The sequence below is a fragment of the Nuphar pumila genome, chromosome 17 (genome assembly GCF_984573655.1).
Source record: "Nuphar pumila chromosome 17, dmNupPumi1.hap1.1, whole genome shotgun sequence".
NCBI lineage: Eukaryota > Viridiplantae > Streptophyta > Magnoliopsida > Nymphaeales > Nymphaeaceae > Nuphar > Nuphar pumila.
In genome coordinates, this window is record NC_143265.1 from 58,207,289 (window position 1) to 58,225,296 (window position 18,008).

Below are 18,008 nucleotides of genomic sequence, written 5' to 3' on the forward strand. Positions count from 1 at the left end.
TCTCCCTCCTCGGTGGTTGCCTTTATGAGTTCGATAACTGGCTGAGGCTTGCTCCAACCCTATGGCTGAATGGGTTTGAGAAGGGCATGGCCCCTTGTTGCTATGATAGCCTCTATTAGATCTGTTTCCAAGGTTGCCAGAAGGGTGGTTGGCCGTAGAGAGAGGGCCAACGATAGTGGGGGTAGGTGATGGTGGTGGCTAGAGAGAGAGAGCTCGACGATTCAACACCTGTAACTCATTTTTTTTCTTCCCTTTCAAGTATCTTTGCAAGCACTTGTTCTATTTTGGAAAATCTTCCATTTATTATGCTCTCGATACGATCCATGCTATTCTTAAATTTATTAAAGGACACATTAATCTTCTCCATCTCTTGAACAAATTTCAGACTCTTGACATTTGGATCAATATGATGATAGGAACCTGAATAGATTCAAGAGGGGCGTGGGCTCTTGTTATTGCAAAAAAAAAATCTTGATCTGCCTTCAAGAATATAGATCCACCATTCTTGATGTCACATAAAGTTGTGCTTTGATACCAATGTTAGAAAGTCAGTCCTATGGAGGAACCATTTCTACAAATTTGGTCTCGAAAAGGCTCTGGTATAAGAAAAAGTCAGGAAGAGAGAAATTTGTTTTCAATCTGGCTAGACACTACATTAGATAAGGATAACAATAGGACATAGGAAGAATATCGATACTTCTAGGTGGATTGTTGCTGAGGAAAACATGAAAGATGAGAGAGAGAAAAGGTGTTTCCTCTAAGACTAGAGTTTCATGAAAAGAGTGAACAAAAAAATTCAATCTACTAATTTCATTCATAATTAATCAAGAATAATAATATTTATTTATAGAGTCGACCAAAGAGTTCTAAAAGAAATAAGAGTCCAAAAAACTAAGAATCCAAATAGTAAAGGGCATCCTTCAGTCCCTCTCAGACTGGGTCTTTTGAGCACATTTGGATCCTCATGGTTGGATCTGGGGCAATCTGTAACCATTTTTTCTAGTCACATGCATGCATGCGCACACACACTCGCACAAACAAACAAACAACAAATGTGCATGTGTGTGTGTGTGTCGGCCTATGTGTGTTAAATAGAAGTAGACAAACCATATATGGATTTATTGTTCAAAGTGATAATATACAATGTTGTTAGTATCGCCCGATACATATCAGATCGGAAAATACGCTTGACCCCTCAATCAACTATTTTTTAATAAATATAAAAATACTTTAAATTAGTTTTTAATATTATTTTAATAGCTTTAACATGTGTCACATTTTGATTGACACATAATATTTTTTAATTATTTTTTGGCTGAATCAAAACAATTCACTTGAGTATCGGTATTGGCTGATTCACCTGAATCGTTGGCCAAATGATTTAGGGCCGATACCGATAGTAACAACATTGATAATATATCTATATATGATCCATTAGCCTTCAAAATTACATAGAACTTTATATTCTAAAATGTTGCTATCTTGACTTTATTCAAGAGGTCAACTTTTGACCTAGGTTACTTAGGTTAGCTAAGATTTTTTGAAGTCTCGTAAGTGTGAAAAGCATTGCCTCAACTTCCTTTGTGACCTCTATTAAATTGGTAATTAAAGGTTCAAAAGAAGACTACGCCTGGACAGAAGTCGAGGAACTCAATTTGAACTTGAAGTGTTTTCTTCTAAAATTTTATTTACCGGAATAAAATGTCTTCAAACTGTTCTATCATGTTTACAACCACTGATTGTTTAATCATCAAAAATCCTAAATCTAGGTCACATTCTGGCTATTCAAATGCCAAACAATAAATGAACCATGTGATCCCTTAACATCAGAATTGATCAAAACAACTGCATCAATGAAATTTCAAGAAGGGTATGAAGATAGGGATGACATAGAGGATGAGTGGAACTGAAATGCTCTCTTGTTTATAGCAATAAGAGAATGACTCATCCCTACGATTGTATCCCACCAAGTTTTTTTATAGATAGAATGAGAGAAGCTCTATTTGGGAGCACCATTGGAGAGGAGTTAGGGAATTCCCAACGCCGATTATGGTTTGGATGAGTAAAAAAATAGGAAGAGGCATTTCAGAATGCATTTGCTGGTCATTTTCACATTCCAACCACCATGAGAATGAGGTGGTAATTAATACCTACCACCCCCAGCTGCTGTTCCAATGGAACTTTTGATGTTCCTTGGTTGACTCTCCTAATGTTATTAATGGCATGAGGTCTGCATCCCAAACAACTTTGAAACATATGTGAGGAGTCTTCAGCCGAAATTTAAGAGGCCTCCCAAACGGCTGCATGGATTTGATAAAACCATAAAAGCTGTGGATTCCTCATTTTCATCTGTAGCCACCGGTTCCCAAACGGTGCTTAATTCACATCTAATATGGTTGTGAGCTCGTCACATCTAATATGGTTGTGGGGATCCCAAATATCTGTATGAATTTGATAAAACCACAAAAGCTGTGGAGTCCTCATTTGCATTCGTAGCTACCGGTTCCCAAACGGAGCTTAAGTCACATCTAATATGGTTGTTAGGATGTTGAGATGACGACGCTGGATCAAATCCAGAGGTGGCATAGGTGTGTTCGTTAGCTTTAAGAGAAAACCAACCAAATCTTAAAATATAACCTATTTTCAAAATATGAGAATATTATTTATGACATTAAGTTTTTTTTATTGGCAAGCTGGGGTTAGGCAGACCCCTTCCAGTTACCCCTTCCAGTTACGTATAAGAATGAATATAAGTGATATGGTCTGGAAACCCATTAGAAGGTTTGTCCTTAGGGATCCTACCCTCGTTATTCATTACAGAACGAGTTAAACATCTATCCATGGATATAGATCCTCTTTTTAGCAACCTGAGAACAATTGAAATATTCAAAGATAAACATAGGGCGTGTAATATCCACAGTCACGGGAGGGTGGTGTATGTTCACCCCCGATGATTCACTGAATCCCACATCTGTGTTCGGGGGTCCCAAAAAGCACCACATATATAAGCACATGGGGCTCGTATTCCCGTGTATGTTAACATCACTCAGCATTGGAGTCTGGTGCGGTTGCAAAGACTTAAGTACCCTTTCTTGCTATTCTTACCATAAAACGACGGTTTGAGAAAATGACAAAAATATCCTTCATTCAAAAAAGGAAAACAAACGGTTCAAAAAAAGGACAAACATGTCCTTCATCCAGAAAGTCGAGGATGATGTTGACTCTTCAAAGTCTACACAGTGAAACGAACCTTAGCCGACGATCCGATGGTGATTCAGCAAAACGATGGTGAGCCGACGATCCGATGGTGAGCCGACAAAACGAACCTGAGCCATCAAAAATGTCTGTTGAAACTTTTCATCGTCATCTTCTTCTTCTTCCTTCTCCGTAAAACACTATTAAACCCTCTCTCTCTCTCTCTCTAGAGAAGAAATCAATGGATGCAAAGAGTTCCCCCTGGAGAAGACCATGAACATCAACCCTCTCACTCTTTCTCCCTTCTCTTTCTACTTTTGTGCATATCCAGCAGACGATCCTACATTGCTCCATCAAACACCGACTGACCTGCACACTGACTGTAGTATCGTTCAACTTGATGAGTTGTGGAGCCTGATTCATAGTTTTTGCCCTTACAGAAGGGGGTTTGGGGGCTCCTCCCAGCGTGGGTAGCATCATTCAACTTGATGAGTTGTGGAGCCTGATTTAGAGTTTTTGCCCTTACAGGAGAGAGGTCTGGGGGCTCTTCCCCGGTGCGGGTTCTGCTGCACGGTCAACGGGCGGGGGGCCAGGGGGGGCCACCCCTGGCGAGGGGCTCGAGGGGCAGCGCCCCCCGGACCAATTTTTTTTTGGCCTTGTATAATTTTTTTATTTTCTTTCTCTCTTTTAACTATCAAAAAAGAGCAATAAAGCATTTTGTTTAATCGTGGGGCTCATGTTTCCTTCGGTTGTTTCTTGCCCGAGGTTTTCGTAACACCCCTTCCCACGATTTTTCTATTTTTCTTTTTCTATTTCTTTCCCACAATTTTTTCAATGACTCCGCTACAACGATTTTTAGTGTTGTCAGGTCTCCAACGAGCCCCACAATGATTTATAGTATTGTCCGGTTTTTCAACAGCGATTTATAGTATTGTCGGGCCTTCCTACAGCAATTTATAGTATTTTCGGGTCTCCAACGAGCCCTATAACGATTTATAGTGTTATCCGGCCTTCCAACAATGATTTATAGTATTGTCGGGCCTTCCTACAGCGATTTGTAGTGTTATCCAGTCTTCCAACAACGTTTTGTAGTGTCTTCCACAAATCACTATAGCGATTTGTAGTATTTTTGGGTCTCTATCGAGCCCCACAGTGATTTATGGCGTTGTTGGATCTCACTATAGCGATTTGTAGTGTGTTCCACAAATCACTATAGCGATTTGTAGTGTTATTCAGTAAGCAAATCGCTCTAAATCGCTATCTGAATTAGGACAAATTTGTCAGGGCCATATCTCCCTAACCAAAAGTCATATTCCAAATCCGTAAAAAACGGTGTCTTTGTTGTTGAGTCTAGTTTATTCGTGTAAATTTTCAATGATTTTTATTTTCATTTCATTCTCTATTATAGCTAAAAACCAGACCCCTGTTATTCTGTGTTGTGCAACTAAAATAACACAGAATAATAGGGGTCTAGTTTTTAGTTAAAATGGAGAATGAAATTACCATAGCTGTCCGGAGAAGATTATCATGAGGTAGATTATCATGATAGTACACATAATAAAAGTGTAGGCATTGAGAATGTACATGGAAGTACACTTGACTATGTTCCAATAGAAGGAATGTTGTTTAATAATGAGGAAGCTGCATATAAATTTTATAATTTGGGTAGCGATTTACAATAATTTGCTTACTGAATAACACTACAAATTGCTATAGTGATTTCCGGAAGACACTACAAATCGCTATAGTGAGATCCAACAACACTATAAATCATTGTGGGGCTCGATGGAGACCCAAAAACACTATAAATCGCTATAGTGATTTATGGAAGACACTACAAATCGTTATTGGAAGACCTAATAACACTATAAATCGTTGTAAGGCTCATTGGAGACCCAAGAACATTACAAATCGTTGTAGGAAGGCCCGATAATACTACAAATCGTTGTTAAAAGATCAGACAACACTATAAATCGTTATGGGGCTCGATGGAGACCCCAAAATACTACAAATCGCTATAGTGATTTGCAAAAGACACTACAAATCATTGTTGGAAGATCGGATAACAATATAAATCGTTGTGAGGCTTGTTGAAGACCCAAAAACACTATAAATCGTTGTAGGAAGGCCCGACAATACTACAAATCACTGTTGGAAAGCTAGATAACACTATAAATCATTGTGGGGCTCGTTGGAGACCTGAAAACACTACAAATTATTGTAGAAAGTCCTGATAATATTATAAATCGCTGTTGAAAGACCGATCAACACTATAAATCACTATGGGGCTCGTTGGAGACCCGACAACACTAAAAATCGTTGTAGCGGAGTCATTAAAAAAATCGTGGGAAAGAAACAGAAAAAAAAATAAAAAAATCGTGGGAAGGGGTGTTACGAAAACCTCGAGCAAGAAACAACCGAAGGAAACATGAGCCCCACGATTAAACAAAACACTTTATTGCTCTTTTTTGATAGTTAAAAGAGAGAGAAAAAATAAAAAAATTATACAAGGCCCCAAAAAAATTTGGTCTGGGGGCGCTACCCCCTGAGCCCCTCATCAGGGGTGCCCCCCCCGCCCGCTGACCGCGCAGCAGGACCCGCACCGGGGGAGAGCCCCCGGACCTCCCTTCTGTAAGGGCAAAAACTCAAAATCAGGTTTCATAACTCATCAAGTTGAATGATGCTACCCACACTGGGAGGAGCCCTCAAACCCCCTCCTGTAAGGGCAAAAACTATGAATCAGGCTCCACAACTCATCAAGTTGAACGATGCTCCCCACACTGAGAGGAGCCCCCAAATCCCCCTCCTGTAAGGGCAAAAACTCTGAATAAGGCTCCACAACTCATCAAGTTGAATGATGCTATCCACGCTGGGAGGAGCCCCCAAACCCTCTTCCTGTAAGGGCAAAAACTCTTAATGAAGCTCCACAACTCAAGTTGAATGATGCTACCCATGCTGAGAGGAGCCCTCAGACCCCTCTTCTGTAAGGGTAAAAACTCTGAATCAGGCTCCACAACTCTTCGAGTTGAATGATGCTAGCCACGCTGGGAGGAGCCCCCAGACCCCTCTCCTGTAAGGGTAAAAACTCTGAATCAGGATCCACAACTCATTTAGTTGAATGATGCTACACATGCTAGGAGGAGCCCCCAAACCCTCCTTCTGTAAGGGTAAAAACTCTGAATGAGGCTCCACAACAGTCAATGTGCAGGTCAGTCGGTGCTTGATGGAGCAATGTAGGATCTTCTGCTGGATGTGCACAGAAACAGAAAGAGAAGGGAGAGAGAGAGTGAGAGGGTTGATGTTCATGGACTCCTCCAAGGGAGATTTCTTTCTCGGATAATCCTGCAGTGCAGAGTCTGGGTCCTAAATAATCATCTTCGGGGCACTTAAGTCTTTACAACCACTCCCTTTCTAGAATCTTCATTTTTTTTGCACCAATGGAGGAGAGGGTACTTAAGTCTTTGCAATTGCATCAAACTCCAATGCTAATTAATGCTGACAAACATGGGGATACGAGACACACATTCTTAAATACATGGTGCTCATTGGGACCCCGAATACAAGATATAGCTAACTGCCCTCTTCGGTGGAGAACATATAACCTTCCAGTCACCAACCGAGAAAGCCCATGTCCCTCCAACAATGTTTACAACAGCTATAACTCCCCTTCTTGATGACTCTTCGCTCAACGTCTATTTAGCATTTATCATTCATTATTGATGTCAGCTGGTCACTTTTCACACAAGCTTATCTATCTCTTCCCTTAGACAGTCCACGTGAAACCTTTCTAGATTTTGTGGATCTGTTTAATTGTTGCAGAAGGGTCCGTCATTTTCTCATTCTATATAAACTCACTCTCTGTTTGGTGCACTTGCAACTCCAGGGAAGTGGAGAGAGAGAGAGAGAGAGAGAGAGAGAGAGAGAGAGAGAGAGAGAGAGAGAGAGAGAGATGGCTCTGTTTTCATGGTTGGCCTCAGTATATTCAATTTTTAAGTGGCCTGAAAATTGGATAGCCTTGTTCTGCCTCTACTGCATCAACAGCTACTACAGGCAAAGGCACCAACCGATTTTCAGTTGGCCTCTGGTTAGGATGCTTCCAGCCCTTCTCCTAAACATCTCTTGTCTCTATGATTTTATCACAACCAGAATTTTCCTCGTCGGTGGCACATATCTTTTCAAGGGTCCAATTCTCACAAACATGGAGTTCCTAGTAACATGTGACCCTAGAAACATAGAGCACATACTCAAGACCAGCTTCCCGAATTACCCGAAAGGCGACGCCTTCTATGAGATTTTCTACGACCTGTTTGGCAATGGCATCGGCACGGCAGACTCGGAGTCCTGGCGATCACTGAGGAGGCATGCCCACAAGCTGGTCCATTCCAAAGACTTCCGTAACTTTGTGTCACAGACCACCAACGATCTGGTTCACACCCAGTTGATCCCTTTATTAGAGCACTCAGCCAGACTAGGCTCAGTGACTGACCTGCAGGATGTTTTGCTGAGGTTCACCTTTGATAGCACATGCATCACCGTCCTGGGGACCAATCCAGGTTGCCTTTCAGCGGGCCTTTCAGCTGTTCCTATTGCTAAGGCCATGGACGATGTGATGGAGTCCATTCTCTACCGTCATTTACTACCAGGTACCAATATATATATATATATATATATATATATATATATATATATATATATATATATATATATATATATATATATATATATATATATATATATATATATAAGGCCTTATTTTCTCGTTTTGACCCGTTAAGCTCATAGTTTGAAGTGTTTTATGATAGATCTGAACAGTTATATATATATATATATATATATATATATATATATATATATATATATATATATATATATATATATATATATATATATGTTATATTTGAAGCTATTAAAGATGCAAAATTATTGAGCTAAAAATCATAAGTTGAAGCTTTATTGACTCAATCTGACCACATAGATGTATCTAACATGGTTTGTTTGCTAAGAATCAAACCTTGGATTGCATTATTTTGATTTAAAATATGATTTTTGAGTCATGAATTTTGTTTCGTTGTGGACCATTGTTTTTGAAACCCTTAAAAAACCTACTTACATGTCATAGTCACCTAATTCAAAACTTACTTTCTACTAAACAAATCTTGTAGATGACATCCATAAGGTCTGATCTACAAAAAAAAATCTAAAAATTATGAAAAATTGGTCAATAGTTTCATGCCTTCAATAGCACCAAATATTATGAACGGTGCATCCACTCTCAGGATATGCCAATACAGAGAAAATCATGGTGTCCAACAATCTTCCAAAATTTTATTTGATCGGGTGCTATGGAAAGGAAGTCTTAGAGTTTGTTGGAAGGAGTTGGCTCAACTTTTGGAAGTTGGCGGGTTGGGGATTAAGGATCTTAGGAAAATCAATGTTGCATGTCATTTTAACTGAATCTGACGTTGTATATCAAAACATTGGATTCTGATGACCCAAAAGCCAATTCCTACTAAAAAAGAGACAATGGGTTTTGATAAGCATAGTAGGTACAATTGATTGTCACAAATATTTACCCAACAAATAATACATGTTGATTTTTGTAAACTGATATTTAATTGGATAACGCAGTCAAACAGACCCTCCTATTTGTAGGTAATTACTCGTGGCTCACTCCTTGGTTATCATATCATGTTCCAAGCAGTTTATCCAAAATCTTTTTGTCATGATCCTTTCAGGTTGCTGTTGGAAGCTTCTTCGTCGACTCAAACTCGGTAAAGAGAAGCAACTTGCCAATGCTAAAGGGGTGATGGAGGAGTATATAGCAGAACAGGTGGCTCGAGCAAAGGCTATGCACCACCGGGGCAGTGACGTCTTGTCACACTACGTGGCTATATCGACAGAAGACGCGTTTCTGAGAGACACAGCCGTGAATTTTCTTGTCGCCGGCCGAGATACATCGGCAACCGCATTGAGTTGGTTCTTCTGGCTGATATCCGAACACCCAAAGGTAGAGGCCAAGTTGTTAGAAGAGCTACAAGGCATTGTTGGAAAGAAGAAAAGCGATGAAAGTTCGTTGTTTAGTGAAGAAGAGATGCAATCCATGGTGTATCTCCATGCAACTTTATGTGAAACACTTAGGCTCTATCCTCCTGCACCTGTTGAAAGCAAGACTGCACTCAAAGAAGATGTGCTACCTGATGGAACTGTGGTAAAACCAGGAGAAAAAGTCTTGTACATTATCTATTCAGTGGGGAGGATGGAATGGGTGTGGGGCAAGGATTGCATGGAGTTTAAACCAGAGAGATGGATCAATGATCATGGTTTACCAAGGGACGAAAGTAACAGTTTTAGGTTCCTTGCATTTAATGCTGGACCTAGAACTTGTGTTGGTAAAGATATGGCCTTTGTACAGATGAAGTATGCAGCTGCTCAACTCCTACTGAATTTTGTCGTAGAGGTTGTAGAAGGCCACCCTGTCTCACCTAAGCCATCTGTGATTATGACCATGAAGAATGGCTTGTTGGTAAGGATAAAAAAAAGGGAGAGAAACATGATTCATTAGTATTTTCCAAGACCCAAAGTCCCATATGGCATACAGGCAGCAGAGAGCACTGATTCGTATAGCTTCAAAGGAAATCATTCAGATGGCAGCAGGCTCAATTTGTGATTATTCCTATACACAATAAGGACCATCAGTAATGCTGACCCTATCTATTCACTTTTCTGTCCATGACCAAATTGCTTTCGAGTGTCGAAGCCTCGTCTCCCTTCCTGCCTTTGCCTTATAATGGGGTGGTTCTTTTGTACACCTTGCGCTCTATAGTGTGAGGGGTAAAAATCCTTAGGCCTTTCGTAATAAAATGTGTAAGATCTTTTGTGGTAGTTGGTGTTGATGGTTTGCATGGCACGTGTTCTTTCTTTCAAGCTGTCTTTTCTTAAAAGGGAGATGTGGAGATTGTTATTGTATAGTTTTGATTATCTTCTAAAAATTTTCACACTTCGCATATAATATGACACAACAAAGTGTTAGGTGTAAGAAGGAAGGGAGAGAAAATTCAAAGGAGAAACTGGGTTGTTTAGAGGAAGTGGTCTTGATGAGGTGGAATAGTCCCATATTGCTTGTGCTTGAGTTTTCTGTGGGCTTTATAAGCCACATGTGAACTCATACACTTGTTCTTGAGAACAAGAGTAGGATGACCACCACACACGCGCGTGCCCGCCCGCGGAGCCGGGTTCGGGTAATTGGCCCTTTAGGGCCATATCCAATCAAGACAAAGTACCTTTTTACCCAAAGTTTCTTTGGATATTTGGATTCTGTAACGGGTTATAAAAGCATGGTAAGGGCTGGGGTTACGCACAGGCTGAGACATATGCATTTTTGAAGCTCTGCGATTTCCCATCTCCTCTGTTGCTCTCTCTCTCTCTTTTCTGAGTTTTCCCGAAAGGGTGTTCTGCAACATTTGGTTCGTGGAGGTTGTTTTCGAAGGACGATCCGCCGGAGTGCACCGTTCGGTTCATCGTGGCTATTGTATCCTGGGGGAATGTGGGGACGAATTCTTTATGTTTTCTGCTTCTGTTTGCTCTTATGCTGTCGTCTGGATTTTGGTTGTTTGCGGAAACCGACATGCCTACTCCCTGTTATTGTTTTGATTGTCTGTTGATCATGCTGTATGCACTGTTGTATTTCCTGTTTTCTATCGTGTATTATATCATGATGACGATTGTGAAACTGTGTGATCCGAAATGTGATCCAACACAAAGTGCATGTTGTGGGCCCAAAAGAGTTGCACAAGAAGGCAGAGCGATGCATAAGAGAGCTTAAATCACATACATAATCTCAAATTACATGTACTCTATGATAAACACTTGCATCAAACACAAATATAATGATTTCTCAACACATAAATAACTAACAATCAAATAAATAAATACATAATCATAGGAATAGCTTATCTCAAGAAAACCCTTTCTTAAACTACAGTTGCAATGGCTTTTGCCTCAATTTTTCATACTTCAACAAACAACCATCATTTTTCCATCAATACTCTTTCAAAATGCATCTTCTATGCTTGAAATAGGGCTCTCAAGGTGGTTAGGTCATCCCTTATATTTTTTTCCTTCTTCTCTTTTCCTTTCTTTTATAGCCTCAATTTCACACTCCTTAGGGCTCATATGAATTTTCCTTCTAAAATGTCATCATCAAAATAAAAATCCATGATCATTCTAAATATGATATGCATGTTTCTTTTAAGCCGAATGACCAAAATACCTTTAAATTAGGTTTAATTTTCATAAGCCCCCCTTAAACCCAATTTCACTTCATTTCCTTCATGACAAACATAGCTTTTAATCTTTCAAACACATCAAACTTCAATGGCTTTGTAAATATGTTTGTTACTTTCTCCATTGACCGACAATGTACTAACTTCACTTTGTCTTTAACTTGTTTTCTAACAAAATGAAACTTGATATCAATATACTTGCTTCTATCATGGAAGACTAGAAACTTCGCTAATGAGATTGCTGACTTGTCATCAATGTATACTTCTATTGATTTTTTTTTTATGAATTTTCAAGAAATAGGCAACTTTCTACCCTATAAAACATGACAAACATAAGAATTTATGGCAACCAACTCCGCTTCACAAATAGATAGAGTGACAATGGGTTGCTTTTTAAAACACCATGTAAATGTGGTATCACCCATAAACAACACAATACCGAAAGTATTTTCTCTCATTCAAATCCCTTGCTCAATCACTATCCGTATAACCAACAAGCCAAAAATTGTTTGCAAATGAATAAAATAAGCCATAGTGAAGTGTACCTTTTATGTGGTGAAGTGTTATTTTTGCAGCAACTAAATGTGCTTCATTGGGTGCTACCCATATACTCACCAAGCCAACTCAATAAAGAATATTTGGCCTTGTGCATGTCAAATAGCAAAGGCTTTTAAAGTAGATGAATTTACATTCCCATCATGAGAACCCTTCTTCAACTCAATTTTACATTGCACTGACGTGTTTGTAGGATTGCACCTTTCCATCGTGATTTCTAAGAATATTTCTTGCATAGCCACTTTGAGAGAAATATTTCATCTTCCATTTGTTTCACTTAATTGCCAAGAAAATGTGACATCAACCTCATGTCGGTCATCTAAAACTCATGAGTCATGCTCTTCATGAATTCATGAATCATGCTTGAATTATTGCTGATAAAGATGAGATCATCAACATACAAGCACACAATCAAGATATCACCTTTTTCATTCCTCTTCTTGTATAGAGCATATTCATAAAGGCATTTTTGAAAACCATTCTTATGAAAATAAGCATTAATCCTTGCATTCCAAGCATGTAATACTCATTTCAATCATTTTCTTCAACTTATAAACTTTATCTTCATGATCTTTATTCACATAGCTTAATGGTTGTTCAACATAAAATTTCCTTTTCAAGGAATCCTTTCAAGAAAGCCGATTTCACATTCATTTGAATTTTTTTTATCTATTTTGTACTGCTATAGAAATTGACAATCTAATAGTTTCTAAGCAAGTAACATGAGAAAATACCTTTTCACAATCAATGCATTGTTTTTTCTTGTAGCTCTTTGCAACTAGTCTTGCTTTTTGCTTATTTACCTCACCATTTGCATTCTTCTTTGTCTTATAGATCCACTTCACAGCGATAGGTTTTTGGTCATGTGGGAATGTAATTAACTCTCATGTTTCATTATTCATTATTGATTCAATTTCATCATTCATGGCATTTTTCTACTTCTTCTCTTGATTTGTTTCTTCAAAGCTAATAGGGTCACAATCTACCAGAAAATAAAAAAATTAGATTTTTATTAATAACATCAGTTTTCTTATATATATCATTCAAGTTTCTTGTTGTTTGGGGTCTTTCACTTAAACTCTCCCTTGATGAAGTAGATGAATATGAAGGGCTACTTAGATGCGATGATGGAGGGCCATGCATTAAAACTTGTGGTGCTCTTTACTTTCAATTTGGATGTCAACTATTAACAACCTCCTTGCCATTTTAATTCCACGCTTCCTCTTCATTGTAGTCAACATCTCTACTTTCAAAAATTCTCTTTATAATTAGTTATAAAACTTATAACCCATATCCCAAAATGCAATTCTCACTGTTATCTTCAAGCTTGATCCTTCTTTCTTTGAGAATCTTAACATAAGCAACACACCCAAAACTCTTAAATATGCTACATTTGGCTTATAGGAGGCTCCATGCTTCTTTTGGTATCTTGAATTTCACACTCTTTGTTGGACATCTATTTAGAAGATACACTACACATGTTATCGCTTCGACCCAAAACTCATTAGGCAAACTCTTTTCTTTCACCTTGCTTCTAGCCATGTCAAGGATGGTTCTATTCTTCTTTTCCCCAATGCCATTTTGTTGAAGAGTATAAGAAATAGTCACTTGATGCCGAATTTCATAACTCTTGCGATATTCGTGAAATGAATTTGAAGTGTACTCACCACTTCTATTGGACCTCAACACTTTGATTTGGTAGCCATTTTGCTTCTCTACTAGTACTTTGAACTCTTTAAATACTTCAAACACATTATACTTCTCTTTCAAGAAATACACTCATGTCATTCTACTTATCATGTAATATAGGCTCTAGTGGTCCACATACATCGGTGTGCACAAGTTGTAATGGCCTTCTAGCTCTCTCCATGTATTTTCTTGAAAAATTCTTTCTATGTTGCTTTCAAAGAATGCAACATTTACAAACTTTATATGGATGATCAATCATTGAAAGCCCTTTCACACTACAAGAAAAATGTTAATTAGCGACGGAAATTTGCGACGGATTTTTTCCGTCGCAAATTAGCGACGGATTAGCTAGAGAAAACTTTCTTCATGAATCCGTCGCTAAGTAGCGACGGATTAGCGATGAAAGTTTTCTCTAGCTAATCCGTCGCTAATTAGCGACAGATTAACGACAACAATTGTTTTGTCGCTAATTCTCAATACCAGAAAAACATTTTAGCGAGGGATTTAGCGAGAGAATTTTTCCGTCGCTAATCCGTCGCTAATTAGCGACGGATTAGCGACGGAAAAATTCCCTCGCTAAATCCCTCGCTAATTTTCGATTTAAACCGAGCGCGAAATTTTCCCTCTCTCCCTTTCGAAATTTAAATCGATCGCACTCGATTTAAACCGACTTCTTCGGAGGACGTCGACGTCGGAGAGCACGTTGGAGAGCATGTACATGAGAGTGGAGGACGGCGACGCCGGAGGATGGTCGGCGATAGCTGGAGGACGTCGGCGCCGGTTCACGGAGGGCGAAGACGCCGGTTCACGGAGGACGGCGACGCTGGTTAATCACGAAGGATGACGGCAACGCCGGTTCACGGAAGATGACGGCGCCGGTTCATGGAGGACGGCGACGCCGGAGAGTACCGATTCACGGAGGACGGCGACGCCGGAGGACGGTCGGCGATCGCTGGAGGATGTCGGCACCGGTTCACGGAGGACGACACCGCCGGTTCACGGAGGGCGGTGACGCTGGTTCACGGAGGATGACGGTGACGCCGGTTCACGGAAGATGATGGCGCCGATTCATGGAGGACGGCGACGCCGGAGAGCATCGGCTCACAGAGGACGACGGTGACGCCGGTTCACGGAGGACGACGACGCCGGTTCAAGGAGGACGACGATGTCTGTCGGGTGCGGTATAAGTCCGGCTTATTGTTGCCGGAATACCGCCCGACAGGGATCATTTTTTTTTATTTTTTTTTAAAAATTTGGCGACGGATTAGCGACGGATAATGTCCGTCGCTAATCTGTCGCAAATTAGCGACAGAATTAACGACAAATAAGTTTTTTCGCTAATTAGCGAGCAAAAATTCGCGATGGCCTCTATCCATCGCTAATCCGTCGCTAATCCGTCGCTAAACTGTTTAGCGACGGCTTAGCGACGAATTAGCGATGGATATAAGCCGTCGCTAATACATGATTTTCTTGTAGTGTCACCATATTCAACATTGTCAAGGTCTTCAGGCCACCAAAATTATGATGCTCATATCGCAAATGCCACAACCATGACTTATCATTAATAATAATCTTGAGAAAATTAAATATATCATTTTCAATGTCCAAGGTAAATATATTTTTCTTGCTCATGGTCACACTTTTAATCAACTTGTTCTTTTAGTCTTTTATGGAAAGCACGAGATCCTTCATGTGTATATCATAACCTTTTTATAAGAGTTGCCATAAACTCAAAATGTTTCTCTTCATATCTAAAACATAATATACATCCAAAATGTATTCATGACTTTCATTCTTCAGTTGAATGAGAATCTTATATTTGTCTTTCATCGATCTTTGAGAGTGATCCTCAAAAGTGGCATTGCCTTTAATGGCTTTATTGAGCTTTACAAACATCTTTTTGCTGCCATACAGTTGCTTGCACTGGTGTCTCACATTCGACTCCATTATATGCTATAAAGATTGTACTCTTTAATTCAACTTTTTTTTTTCTCAACATAGTTTGCTTGAGCACTGACTTCATTACCTGATTTTGCTCTACACTCATGTAATACCCATAAATTTTTTATGGTTATTAAACAAATAAAAGATGAAAGCAAAATACCTAGAATTATTTGGTACGTTGCGATAACTGAATTTCATAGACGGAATTTTTTTAAGGAGGAAAGCATATAATACCTGTGAATTTTTATAATTATTAAATAACTAAAATATAAATTTTATATCTCCATTATAAAATTTATTTTAATTTAAATATTTATCTTAATAGTTTAATATAAATGCCAAATTGAATTTGAATTACATGTTAATTTGACTTATAAGAATTTGAATTTGAATTTAATTAAGTACGAATTTGCATTTATAATTTAATTTAATTTGAATTTAGATATTGAATTTAATTTGGATTTAAGAAGAAGTCCAAAAAAAAATATGGGTTCAACATCTGCAAGTCAAAACAGAATTTATGAATTCTGTAATAATTGCAAGATTTTTGCTGAAAAATAACAGCTTTTGTTTAAAAGTTGGTAAGTTAGGTCCCGCCCCTTACCACCTTCCATCACAAAGATGAACAACGAACAGGAATTGCATTTATTACACCGCGTACTCCCAATCTGCGATAATACAAGGCAAAAGCAGCAATTATTAGTTACACTTTACCTAAAACAGTGATAAAATTACAGAATGATAGACAGATGAAGGGCGATCTTCACATTCACGTTAAAATCGTGGCCGTCTATTTGCATTTTGAACGAATGCCACGTAGCATATAACTGTTCTATTGACTTTTTAACTTTTCAAAATATAAAACGGACGGCCACGAAGTTGGCATAAGCAAAAAAAAAAAAAAAACTCATGTTCAGCATGAGCTGATCTGCTTCCGGCCAGGATGCCCTTACGGAGCCCACCAGTTAAAGGCACCTGCACGGGCACGAACCTGTGTGTAGCATTTTTGGCACCCCAGTGAGTTTAAAGTACCATGTAGGCTTTGCACCAAAGGGGAAAATCCATAATGTGATGATTGTACTTTGTGCAAAAGCTATTAAATAGGTTGGTGCAATCCCATTAACACTTCTGTCCGTGATTAAGTTATTCACATTTAAGTTGGTGCAATCCACTAACCATCTATTAAAGGGATGATCCCAATCTCAAAAGGCTCATGAATTAAAATGGCGTAATTGATTAACCGTGTTTAACATGAGAGAGTTGCCTTGGGACGTCAAATCCTTGGAAATTCTAGACCGTGTACCTTATACATGCAGCAGAAAACTGTAAAGAATTAATTAGAGTGAAAGCTCTGCTTATAACAAAATCATAACAACAATTGTTGCTATAATTTCACATTTTACGATCCACGCATAGTTAAATTCTTAGTCCACTGGCCATCTAGCCCATGATTAATTACAACTGGTTTTAGCTGTCGAAAGCCTCATCTATGGTTATGACTTTTCTGTTCTTTTTTTTCCAGAACAATGCGTCGTGAATCGACTGCAGTGAAGGGTAAAAAAATACAGAGTGTGAGCATTCTACTAAATGCAACACAAGAGAAGAGAGGTAACTATTTGTAAAACATCAAAGCCTGCATTGCACTTATTATACAGAGCCAAAAGGTTAAATATTGTTCTAACATGAGAACGCATCTTAGGATTTAAGCTTGCAGCATTGCGCAATGCCACAATCCGAGAACCATGCATCCTTTCCATGACTAAACTGATTGGGGTGCTGAAAACCCTTTATTTTTTTTTAAAAGGCAAGCTGGGGTTAGACAGATCCCATCAGTTATTATTCAACTTACCACTGGGGTTTGAACCTGACTGCCATCCATCTTGGCATTTTTTTATATGGTTGCAGTGCCCGTCTCCAGAAATGCCAAGATGGATGGCCAGCAGTAATGAAGCTGCAGAAGAAAATGACCTCATAGCCCTTCAATTGACCATGATTCAATCAAACAAAATGAATAAAATGTTCGCAATAAACTGGATTGATGAATGCAATAATTGAAAAGTTAAGCAAACATTTATGAATGAGTGGCAAGTCGAGCAGACCTTTTCTTTATCCATATTTACCGTGCTCTCTTTTCTGACATGGCGCGAGTAAAGAATGTCATTGGACTGCATTTCAAGTTCTTTCATTTTCGTCTGAGATATAGCTAGGGTATCGCATTGAGGATTCTCGTTAGTTTGGCCCTCCAGGAAAGATAAATGCCCTTAAATTGTGAAGTGACAAGTCCCCACCACATAGGCAAGCTAGTGCAGAATGGCTGGTCATGAGTCTGTCACAAAGGAGAGA

General features: G+C 39.0%; 1 protein-coding gene across 1 annotated transcript; it reads left to right on the plus strand.

Annotated features, from left to right (window-relative positions):
• The first annotated feature begins 7,393 nt into the window (after positions 1 to 7,393).
• Positions 7,394 to 17,611, plus strand: LOC149811992 (cytochrome P450 86B1-like). The gene is made up of 4 exons (XM_089992959.1): positions 7,394 to 7,838; positions 8,931 to 9,714; positions 17,188 to 17,273; positions 17,571 to 17,611. Exons 1-4 carry the CDS (start codon positions 7,394 to 7,396, stop codon positions 17,609 to 17,611), a joined length of 1,356 nt encoding a protein of 451 aa, XP_089849085.1.
• The last annotated feature ends 397 nt before the right edge of the window (positions 17,612 to 18,008 follow it).

Bases quoted from the DNA above. Each gene is read 5' to 3' on its own strand.
- LOC149811992 (XM_089992959.1), top strand. From the start codon at position 7,394: ATGGAGTTCCTAGTAACATGTGACCCTAGAAACATAGAGCACATACTC. The intron at 9,715-17,187 runs GTTGGTAAGGAT...TTTTTTTTCCAG, and splicing joins ATGACCATGAAGAATGGCTT to AACAATGCGTCGTGAATCGA. The intron at 17,274-17,570 runs GTAACTATTTGT...ATATGGTTGCAG, and splicing joins TGCAACACAAGAGAAGAGAG to TGCCCGTCTCCAGAAATGCC.